Raw genomic sequence first — 12,357 nt, 5'->3', positions numbered from 1 at the left:
CTGCGCAGACTTGCCCGTGTCTCCCAGTGTCCCCTCCCGTGGGCTCCGTGGGGGGTGGCGGTGGTGAGGCATTTCACAGGCTTCCAAACATAAAGGAGAATAGAAAGCACCTGTGATCAGAGCTCCAGCAAGCCCAGCCCTTGAACAGTTTTATGGGTATTTGTGAAATAACACTGTGTGACTACCTAAAGGGCACTATTGTCTTTAACAAAAACACCGCTTTGTAGGCAATAAATGTTCTTAAAAACATAACCAAAAGGAAAAGAAATCTTAACTGGATGTAAAATAATGTGAACCTGCGCTGCCTCCACAGCTGGATGGGGAAATAGGGAAAATGACAGTGTATAGAGTCCACAGGGAATTCTGAGAGTAAATTCAGACACAAATGGATTTGTGCTCATTTCTCACGCTGTTAACACTTACTATTCAACAGCAGTTTCCTAAAGCGTACGTGTAGTCAGGCTCAGAGTGGGCCCCGCCGCTTCACCCCGCCCGGCCCTGAGAGCCAACTCTCCGGCTCCCCTTCCAGACCCGTGTACCCTCCTCCCTGCTAGGGGCTGGGTGTAGGAGGGGCCTCAAGGCAGTGCTTATTCCCACAGAATTGTCTAATGCACATTTTATCTGAGAAGTAAAGCATCACCTGTGAAGCAACATTCAGCCACCAGGTGCAGCTCGATCACCCTAAGTCAGGGGTCGGGCAACGTCAGGGGCTGAGGCCCCCACAGAGGCAGCCTGCCCCCGGCCCGTTCCTTCCAGCTGTGGCGCATGGGCGAGCCATCTAACAACTCTGAGCCTTACAATTCTCCTTGTTCCTATCTCCAAGGAGTGACGGGATTCCTGAGTAAGAACAAGTAGCCAGATCGGCATAGTTCAGTGGTTGAGCGTTGACCTATGAACCAGGAGGTCATGGTTTGATTCCTGGTCAGGGCACATGCCAGGGTTGCAGGCTCAATCTCCAGTGGGAGACGTGCAGGAGGCAGCCGATCAATGATTCTCATCACTGATGTTTCTATCTCTTTCCCTCTCCCTTCCTCTGAAAGCAATGAATAAATAATAACTAATAATAGCAAGTTAAGGAGTGCTTCCTGTGTGCCAAGCACCATTGTAAATGACGTGTATTCATATATGTAAATTAATTTCAGAAACCACCCTATGACACACAGTCTATCATGATTCCCATTTTACAGATGAGAAACTGAGGCACAGAGAGGTGAAGTAAGTTGCACAAGGTCACCCACCAAGAACACGGTGAAGCAGGCACTCTATCTCTGTGATCTTAAACACTTGGTGATCCAGTCTTTCAAAATATGAAAATGTTTTGTAAACTGAGCATGGTCCAAATCTATGGGATGGTGATTAATTTTTAATACCCACCGAAGGCTAAAGTGCTCTAAAATGTAGACCTGTCTCCTTACCAGAAATCTAGCCTTCGGGTAAGAGAAACTTCTCTAACTCTCCCTATTTCCTTGGCATGCAAGTGTCAGCAAAGCCTGGGCAAAAGATATGGTTGTTTGTCCAATCAGCAGCAATCGCTCCTCCTTTGCTCAGAAAAGCCAGGTGTTGACAGCACTGGGCCCAGACTAGGTTAGACTGGTGGCAACTGCCTTCTCTTTCACCGGGAGATCAGTCATGTGACCCATTCTGGCCAATGAGACATAATAAAAGGGGAGACCAGTGCCTAGAGCTGTGGTCGCTATTTTGTGACTAGGAAGCAAGGCCTACAGGAGCATGAAAATGGTGACTCAGAGCCTGACACTGCTGAGTGGATAGACCAGCTTGGGGTTACTGACCTCCAGACTTTCTGCATTAGAATGAAATTCCATGCTCTTACTAGTTCAGGCACCGTTAGTCAAATTTTCTCTTACTCACAGTTAAGACACCCAAACTGACAGAGCTGGCCTTGTTGATGTGTGGCAGATAAACCCATTTACTGACAATCATCTACTTTGCATCTACTATATGCAGGGCACTGCAGATGATGCAAAGGAGAACCTGGCACTGAGCCTGCCTGAGTAGTATTTGAAAACTGGTAGAACTACGATGGGATACACACAACAAATTCCAATATCAGGTAGGAAACAGTAGGTATAGTTGAAGTTTTAAAGATTCAGAGAAATATTACCTCTAGCTTAAAGGAGAGATTTCAAAGGGAGAGAAATCAGGGAAGGCTGCATGGAGGAAGAGACATTTGAATTGCATCTGGAAAGAAGCTGCATGTACAGCAGTACATCAGGAAGCCTCTGAACCATTGATATGCTTGGCTTCAACTCTAATTAAACTGGTGAGCAGCAATCTTCAATCTTTTATGCAGCTACTAAGTCAGGAAGTCTAGTTAAAGAATCTCAATTCCTTTGGGTAGAAGAGAGGGTGGAGGACTTGAAGAACCCTGTTTGCATTTCCAAAACCACCACCTGCTATCTGAGAGAGAAGCCTTGTACTATTTACTAGTATAGAAACAAAAGGTGAAGAAGAGAACACTTCCTTCTAATAAGGTTTTAGGTGTCTAAAAATAATAGCCGGCACTACTGAGCACTTACCATGTACTGGGAATTGTCTAAAATGCTTTGCTAATTCATTTAATCCTCACAACAGCTCAATAAAGTGGGCACTATTATCAACCTAATGGTTGAAGATACTGGGGCACAGAGAAGTTTAGAAATGTGTCCAAGATTGCACAGCTGGTGATGTCATAACCAGGATATGCCCATACTCTTAACTTGGAAGCCAGAAGGTCCATAAGGCAATTAACGTCTAAGCACAGTCCCAATCTGCCTGAGGTCCTCAGTAAGTGCCATCGGAGCAGACAGGGTGGACACGGACCGCTTGGTCGGGGCGGCTCTGCCTCCTCACCTTGGCTTGGCATGAACCTGCTCAACCTGAAGCACCCAGAGGCATTTTGATGGAGCTCATGTTTGCCCAGAATAAAGACGAGCTTTCCCAATGATGTGGTGAAGTCTGGCCAATGAGAGTAAGGGGGTATGCTCTGTGACAGTCTCTGGGAAACTGTCTTAAAAGACAGCTGTGACCACCTGTCCCCCTTTCTATAGTCCAGATTACGTCCTGCTGGCTGGAATGTGGAAGGAGGCTGGGGGGTGAGCGAACCCCTTAGACCATGAGGTGACCTGAGGACATGAGAGAGAAGGAGCCTGGGTCTGCGAGGATGTCCCAGAGTAGAGGCGCCCACCAGTGTTGGGATGCCCGCCCCAGAGCTTCAAGTGGGAGAGAAATAAACTTCTCTATTGCTTAAGCCACAGGTATCTTGGGTCTCCATTTCTTGCAGCAGAACCACATGCTAATGGATTCAGGAACACGCCTCTTGCAAAGAAGGGTTATTACAAGGGCAAGGCTATTTGGAAGACGCTTGGCCCAGAACCCAGAGCAAGACCAGACTGTAAGGCCCTTTTGTACCATGTCATAAACCAGCCCCTTCAGGTGGCAGTTGCTCAAGTTTATATTGTGGTCTCCTGTTCACATCTGCCCAATGGGATGTGTCTGTCCTGGGTTGTAAATGCCCAGATACAGGAGTTACGGGTAACATTTTGAATAGTAACATATGCTTTTAATTACAATGGATTCAGCTAACCAACTTGCTGCATTCCCCATCCGATATAATAAAAGGCTAATATGCAAATCGACCAAACGGCCGAATGACTGGTTGCTATGATGTGCACTGACTACCAGGGGGCAGACACTCAACGCAGGAGCTTCCCCCTGGTGGTCAGTGCGCTCCTGCCTCTCAGCCAGAAGCCAGGCTCACGACTGGCGAGCACAGCGGCGGTGGCAGGAGCCTCTCCTGCCTCCGCAGCAGCACTAAGGATGTCCAACTGCAGCTTAGGCCGACTCCCCCGGACTGCGAGAGGGTGCAAGCCAGGCTGAGGGACCCCCCTGAGTGCATGAATCTTGTGCACCGGGCCTCTAGTCATCAATAAACAACCAACCAGAAAGAATGGTAAGGGGATACTTTCTGCTTAGCAGACCTTAAGAGTTAATAAGACGAAAAGCTCAGATAAGAAAAACTAGAGGCCCGGTGCTCAAAAATTCGTGCATTGTTGGGGCCGGGGGGGCGGGGGCGGGGGGCGGGGAAGCTCAGCCCGGCCTGTGCCCTCTCACAGTCTGGGAGTCCTCAGGGGATGTCCTACTGATGTCCCTGGGGGAGCGGGCCTAAGCTGTAGTCTGGCCTCCCTCTGTAGGAGGCAACCAGGAAGGCCGATCAGGGGATGGTACCGCCCCCATCACTCCGCCGCTGCCCCCCAGCCTCCCTCTGTGGGAGGAGACCGGATAGGCCGATCAGGGGACAGTGCTGGCCTCCCCCCATCACCCCTCCACTGTTACTGGTCGCTGCCCCCCCATCACCATTCCCTCCCTCTGCCCACTGGCATGCGCCTTGGCTGGCCTGGTGCCGCCTGCTTGCTGGCCCCACCTCCCCAACTGGTTATTCTGCCATTCGGTCAATTTGCATATTATGCTTTTATTATATAGGATAAGCACCTACACTGTGCTGGGCGGCACGACTAGACATCTTACACACATTATTTTCTGATATAGTAAATGTACAAGGTTAGGTTTTATGACCACCTGTTTACAGATAAGGAAATAGGTTCAGAGAAGTTGAGTGACTCGCCCAAGGTCACACTGCCAGTGAGTAAAGTGGCTGAGCCCAGATTCACACCCAAGAAGGTCAGACTCCAAAACTCACCTCCTGCACTGACCACACAGCACCTGGTCATACAACCCCCTTCCTGGCTCACCAGCAGCTTTGCCCAGCAGCCCTTCACACAACATGGGGGTTTCAGATACCAAGGTAGAAAGAGAAGGCTGCAGGTGGCTGGAGGAAGAATTGAAAGCAGGGGAAGAGGCATTTTTCACACATTTTCCCCACCCTTTTGGGGGAAAGGGTGATCCAGCTACTTCATATACTCCTCAACCATATTCCTGGCTAAGAAGGGCAGGGATGTTGCTTCATCCTTCCTGAAATTCCTTATAATGCCTAGGAAGTAATTTTAAAACAATTTGTTACAAACTAGCAACTTTATCATAAAAGGTCTTAAGCCAATAATTACTTTCATTAAACAAAACCTATAAAATATATTTCTAGTATCATTTCAGAGCCAACTAAAGGTCACGAGGAATGTCTGGTTTTTATACCAGACAGAGAGAGAGAGAGAGAGAGAGAGAGAGAGAGAGAGAGAGGGCGCGAGCAAGAGAGAGAGACAGTGAGCCTCTCAGAAGTGCAGCAGAAGCAGCGTGAGCTCAGAGTTAAAAGGGTGAGTCCCAGAGAAGCTTCTGACCTGAGGTTTTTCTCAAGCTGGAGCCGCGGCCCTGGGACAACCCGGCCTGCAATGCTGCTCTTGCCTGCGGGCCTCCCCTCCCTCCCCTCCCTCTCCTCCCTCCCCTCTCTCTCCTGTCCCACCAAAGATGGAAAACCCCAAGCTTCCTGGATCAAGTCACTTGGCCTGACAGAATAAGGGAGAAAGGCCTTTTCCATTTTGAAGAAAAAAATTTAAGTCAGTGGTGAGACTTGGTCAAATTTCAGTTTCTCACACAAATTTTTCTATACTTGCTAGCATTTGCTCACACCGGTTCATGCTAGAATCAAGGGAGAATCTGTCTGGTTTAGCCTCAAATGATTGACTTCAGTATTTTAGGTTTAATATGAGTTTTTCAGTTTTTGGTTTTTGACAACGTTTGAGTTTCAGACTAATGGAGAGTGGCAGGGCAGTTCTATGCTGTGTCCCCAGGAGAGGAAAGAGGCCGAGGCGCTTGGGTTGGTGGGAGGGTGGATTCTAGTTCTTTTTCTCTATTACGTCATGCTCTAGATTAGGGCTGGCAAACTTTCTGTAAAAGGCCAGATAGTAAGTAGTTAAGATTTTGCAGCCTGTTTGGTCTCTGTCACATCTACTCAAGTCTGCATTTGTACAGGAACACCCATAGACAATAGTAAATGAATGGACAGGGCTGCGTTCCAATAAAACTTTATTTATAACCATAGGCAGCAGGGCCATGTTTGGCACATAGGCTGTTGTTTGCTGACCCCTGCTCTAGGTAATAGTAACTTCAAATGGAATGCTGATGTTGACAATGCAGGAAAAGACAAATCTAAAATATGCCTCATCTCCACCATGATTTGCTATGAAAGTTACCATTCTCTGAGGGGCACAAGTATAAATAAGGACCCTTAACAATGAAATAGTAGAGTCAAACTTGCGCCATAAAGAAGAAAATTAAATTCTTTGTATTTAGAGAATATTTTCTAGTTCCATGATTATGGGCGTGAGAAGAGTATGAAGAGGGAAGTCATTTAAGGCACTCATTTAACGTTAATTTTTCATTTTCCACTGCTTGCCATCAACGAGGGAATGACTTATCTAAAATGATTACAAAAAATGGTTTCACTTCCTTGATCAGGAAGCTCAGAACAGTAACTATGAAGTTAGTAATGGTTTCAGTATTATCGCAAGTCATAATGAAAATGATTTGCACTACGGTGGAGAGAAAAAGGGAAAAAAAGCTCAAGAACTGTTAATTAACTTCACTGTTTCCCCACAAATGCTAGGAGTATTAAAAACAAGGTTGCTGGAGTGCAAACATCAGGACTTAATGAACAATGGGATGCAATTGAAGTAAGAGGGAATGACTTAATCGGGACAGTGGGTTGTTTAATTACAGGGATAATGAATCTTCTGGAAGGACACACTAAATGGAACACCCGGAGCTGGGGAGGGTGGGGACAGCCGCCGTGGTAAAGGAAGGATGGAGATGAGGAGTTCTTGCTAGAGATAGCTAGAGCCCGCTATATGTGAAGTATTTTATTAAACTTGATTACCCCCAACACGGAAACTACGAGGGGGGAAAGACAGACTGCTGTGGGCTGCTATTAACCTTTCATAAATCAGAGTCGAGGCATTAAGATTTCTGCAGGCACGTGTCCGTGCTTTTTCAAGAACTTCTAATAATCTTAAAGACCCGCTCGCAGAGACGCGAAGGCGCCGCTGCCGGGCTGGGCCGATGCCGTCGCTCTGCTGCAGCCACTGGCAGGCTCATCGCCTGGGCGCAAGAGCTCAAAAGACAATTTCTCGCCTAACTTTGATTACAAGTCAACCTTCGCTTGCTAATTCAGCACACTTGCCACGAGTTATTGGCTTTCCTCATCTCTTCCTCATTTCTCCCCTGTGGCACACTTTCCTGGAACTGAACCCCTCAAGTCTTCACTCGCTGCCCCGAAGTTCCAGCCCATCTGCTCGGCGAGCATCCCTGTGACAGAGCGCTCAGGGCCCACGCTTCTCCAGCAACAACAGCTGACTGTGCCTAACACTTCGAGAAGGAGGGAAAGCCACAGAGCAGCAGGTTTGTTCCTCTTCCAGCTGTCGAATCCGAATCCCTGGGTAGCAGGGGAAGACTCCGATCCCGCGGCTGCTAACCTCCGCGGATGCCAGCCTGCGGGGGCCGGGCCGCCTCACTGACCACCAGCCGTGGTGGAGAAGGATGGCACCAGAGTAAGTGTGACCACGAGCCTTTTCTTAGATTTGAGAAAAGACAGAGGCGTTTTCCTCCCAGGATGCAGGGAACATAGAATCACTTCCCGGAACCCATTTGTTAGGACAACGATTTCTTGTAGGAGAAATTGGCAGGGTGTCTCTGTGTTCTAGAAAACACCCCACACCTCAGGCGGAACACATCCTAATCTTAGAGGCGTGAAACCTCATGTTTAGGCTGTTATATGAGGCGCTGTGTTTCTGAGCATTTAGCCAAGTAGGAGTTCGGGGCCTCTTTTCCACGTGTCTCTGCCATGGCACCAGCCGGCGCTGCACGTGGTCAGGGGCTGCTCTGGGTCCCTCTGACTTTTCTTCCTGGAGGGAATTTACACACACACTCACCCCAGTGTGCTCAGCACACCCTGACTTTCAATTACTTAAACCACCTCAGGCAAACTGAGAAAATCAAGGCTTCAAACCACGGGGTGTACCTGCCAGGGAGGTGGGTTAAAGTGAGAACGAGGGGAGGAGGGAGCAGTGAGATATGATGGTTAAAGCTGGGGAACTTGCCTGACAGGAAATGAAAAACTTTACATTTTTTATATTGACCTCCTGCTAACATTTTGTCACACAAGCATAGACCAGATCACGTGATTTCTCAGGAGCTTCTAGGACAATCGTCCCCCATGAAAGAGAGGCTGGGCAGAGCCAATAAAAGGCACTCGTGTTCACGGTCAAAGGCAAGGCCCCTAGAAAGAAGTGGCCCACCCCTTTCCAGCTTCAACTCTAGACATCTGATGGCAAATCCCTATTTGAAAAGAAAGATTTACGTGGCTATCTTAAAATCATAATTTTCCATTAGTCTTTTTCCCAGGGGCGATAAAGGGAAAAAGAACCCAAGAGTCGACATGAGTTTCTTCAACATCAGGAAACACTTTGATGATGAGTTGAGTGTTAACAAATCAGAAACACATGGCTTTAATCGACTGTGAAATAAATAATGTTTCAAAATGAAAAGAAAAAGTGTTCAGATGGAAAGCATTAAGAGGGACTCAAATCTCAAAAGCTGCTTCAGGCATCTGACGCCCCCCTACTCCCAACCCCATCTTCTTCCTCGCCTTCCTGTTGGGGTTCATGTTTTCATGAAAGTAAATTACTGCTAGATTCCCTGACCTATATTCACTTGCAAGTATGTCTCTCTGGGAACCTGCGGGGCCTCTAAAATGTTTCAAAGTAAAAGCACAAACATCTTCAGGTTTAGGACCAAGGCCCTGGGTGTGAAGACAAACTCAGGATCGGTGGAAGCAGAGACAACAGGCCTGGATCAAAGCTCATCTTTTGATCTCCAAGATGCCAGTGGGGTTCTCCATCCCCAGAGACTCTGATATAATCAGTCCCAACGAAAGACCCGGGCATTGGTCTACCTGGATCTGATTTTCTGACAAGCACCCAAAGAGATGTGAATTAAACTTAATAAAGCTTTAAATAGCACTCACATGCTGGGCAATGTTCTAAGGGTTTTACAGAATACAGACTCTTGTAGTCCTCACAACAACCCATGAGACAGGCAGGCACCATGATCATGATCTCCATTTTACAGATGAGGAGACTGAGGCACAGAGAGGTTTTGAAACTTGCCGAATGTCACACAGCTAGCCAGCAGCAGAGGCAGGATCCAAATGTGCCTGGCTCTGAAAGTCAGGGCTCTGAACCACTATTCCAATAGTTCTCCACATGTGGTCCTACAGGGAGCTGTTTAGAAGTGCAAACCCTCAGGCCACACCCTGTATCTACTGACTTAGAAACTCCGGTTGTAATTGGTGTTTCCTAAGCTCTCTAGATCAAGCATGTCAAACTCACAGCCCATGGGGCCACATGTGGCCCACAACAAATATTTTTGCAGCCCAGCCAATATAACGGTATGTAAGAAACGTTTTAATAAAAAATTTGTAACTTAATTTTTACAATATCCTGTTATACATAATCTATACTAATAAAAGGGTAATATGCAAATTGGTCAGAATGCCCTCACAGTAACAACCGAACAGCAGGCTGCGTGGGGTGACCAGGCCAGCAGGGGGGTCAGTGAGGGGTGACCAGGCTGGCAGAGGGGGGCAGTTGGGGGCAACCGGGCTGGCAAAGGGGGGCAGTTAGGGGCAACCAGGCCAGCAGGGGGGTAGTGAGGGGCAACCAGGCTGGCAGGGGGGCAGTTGGGGGTGACTAGGCCAGTGGAGGGGAGCAGTTGGGGGCAACCAGGCTGGCAGGAGGGGCAGTTAGGGGTGATCAGGCCAGCAGGCAGAGGTGGTTAGGGGTGACAGGCTGGCAGGGGGGGAGTTAGGGGCGATCAGGCAGGCAGGAAGGTGAGTAGTTAGGAGTCAGTGGTCCCGGATTGTGAGAGGGATGTCCGACTGCCGGTTTAGGCCTGATCCTGGGGGTCCCGGATTGGAGAGTGTGCAGGCTGGGCTGAGGGGACCCCCCTCTGTGCACAAATTTTGTACACTGGGCCTCTAGTTATTAATAATGAACTACAATGTTCACTAATGACTGATTACTATAATCGTGTTGCATTCATTTCCCTTACATGCCTTATACACAGGCAGGCACCATGATCATGATCTCCATTTCTCTCCACTAATACTAGCAGCGAAAATTTTAGCAGCCGATTGCCACGTCATTAGTCTTGTACTGAGTTGTTTGGTGCGTGCAACAGGAAATATTTAGCTTTTGGAGAACAAGAAAAATAGGTTTATTTGCATTATGCTTATTAATTGGTGCAGTTATTCAGTGTCTGGTAAGTTAATGTTCAAGAAAAATATTAATTTTTATTAAAATGTTCTATTATTTTATGTTAACGATTACTCATTTATTTCAGCCCTTTGTATTCAGCATGTCTCTATCGAAATAAACCTATGTTTCTATGAAAATTGAAGCTTTTGTTCTTTTGTGGCCCACATAGATTTAAACCTTGTTTATTTGGCCCGTGTTAGCCTTTGGGTTTGACGTGCTTGATCTAAATGGTTCTAAAGCTTGAAAACCACTGCACCTCACTGCCTCTCCCATGCAGAGGGTGTACAGACAGAAAACAGAACCCTCGACTTTCTGCTCAGCTTTCCGCCTTGTGGATGGCGGTTGGGTGCTCGTGGTGCCATCTTCAGTGGAGGGTGAGCTATATCTTCCAGTGACCGAGAACTTGAAACAGCTGATCTGTGGACTATTCTCCCACCAGAAAACATAGCCATAACTCAGTCTGCAGCAACGTGGTGCCTTGTCCAATTAGGGGATGAATTCTTCCAGGATGACACCGCTGCGCTCACCATGCAGAGCAAAGCCACAGGAGACTCAGCCCCTCACTGAGTGATTCCAAAACCTCACTGTAACTTTTTCCTGCTTCTCCACTAATGAGATTGTGAAGCAGCCCAGAGTCTCCATACAGCTAAAGATCAAACCAAAACACAGCAATCTCTTTCCCACGTCTCTATTAACAGAAAAGTACAGGATATTCCTAAGTAATTTTGGAGATACTTGCCATGCTTGATTCTCTAAAATTTCTGTATGTGCAAGAAACTAGTCCCTCTCCCTTTAGGAAGGGAAGGGGGTGGGTGGGGCGGGGAGGGTGAAAAGGAAGTTCGCAGATGGGAAAAACCCTCCAGCAGCCAGGCACTCATCTTCCTGGAGTGATTTACAGCTTTCCTCCAAAAATAACCACAATATCACAGAACATTAAGTGCATGACACCAAACATTTGTAAATAATCCAAGAAAATAAAGTAAGGCCATCATGTTGCATGGGGAGTACAGTGGGATTTGTCTTGTGTTAACGTTCTAAAAGAAGACGGCCTCAATTTGGCTGAAATATATCTTCACACATTGTTTTGCAGAGCAGAGCTGTTTGAGAAATTTCATGGCAATTGTAAGTGCTGAATGGGGAGTACTTTACATTTCCTTTGACGATGCTGAAAGCTGTAAGCAATCCTGATATTAAAATCTTTGGAAATTGATGAGTACCCCAGGCATCATTACAAGACTTTCTCCCCCAACCCAAGTAATTAAAATCTATTATGTGAATACATGTTAATATTTTATCAACTACTGTTTTAAACCGACTAAACGTGTGAAACCTCCCAGAAATAGGAATGGTATCTGTTCATTTTAAATGACGCCCCAGTCGCCACCCACCCTCCAATTCCCAGCCAGATGTCTTCCCGAGTCCGGATGGGAGGGTCGCACACACATACCACAGTGCTGAACTCCGGGACCTGCCACAGCAGCCAGTCTTCGTTAAGGGTGTACAGGGCTTTGCACGTGATCACATCTACGGGACCCTTGTTTATTTTCTGGTTTAAAGTCGTCACCAACAAATAGAAGGGCTCTCCAACAGTCTCCTTGGAAAAGATACAAACGTGACAGTTAGCTTTCTGTGGAACCCACTGTACTTTCCAAAGAATTAAAGTTTCAGTTTATGGCGGTACCACAGGAGACAGGAGGCAGTGTTTTCTAACAACCAAAGGAAACTCCCAGGAAATACATACTCCTCCACTTAGGACTGAGGGCGCGCGCGCGCACACACACACACACACACACACATGTGCACATGTGCAGGCAGTGGACAGCCACGTGAAGTGCGTGCGGGGTGGCGCACTCTTGTCTGCTGACGCCTCTGTGTGCAGACCTATGCTCATCAGCTGGATGTCCCTAAGAACACTCAGTAGATGCGGAGTTTAACCTTTGTATACATTCCTATTTAATTGCCTGTTTTTAAAAGAAAAACTGAAAATAAATGGCTTTTAAAAAATTCCCAATAATTAGCCTTGGTAACTAGAATAAACGTAAGAACATTTTAGACATCTGCCAAGAAGACTGCTTTTCGGTGTTAACAGAAAAGGGAG

General features: G+C 47.1%; 1 protein-coding gene across 2 annotated transcripts in view; it reads right to left on the bottom strand.

The window, feature by feature from the left end:
• The window catches only part of PLXNC1 (plexin C1), a 160,564-nt gene that overhangs the window by 26,789 nt on the left and 121,418 nt on the right, over positions 1-12,357 (bottom strand). For both annotated transcript variants that reach the window (XM_079773938.1, XM_079773939.1), the window contains exon 21: positions 11,707-11,853. In XM_079773938.1, the coding sequence (XP_079630064.1) occupies positions 11,707-11,853 (147 nt within the window). The remainder of the gene's footprint in view (positions 1-11,706; positions 11,854-12,357) is intronic.

The sequence above is a fragment of the Cnephaeus nilssonii genome (genome assembly GCF_951640355.1).
Source record: "Cnephaeus nilssonii genome assembly, chromosome: 6".
Taxonomy (NCBI): Eukaryota; Metazoa; Chordata; class Mammalia; order Chiroptera; family Vespertilionidae; genus Cnephaeus; species Cnephaeus nilssonii.
The sequence above is the reverse complement of the archived record's forward strand: the minus strand, read 5'-3'. Positions and strand labels throughout refer to the sequence as shown.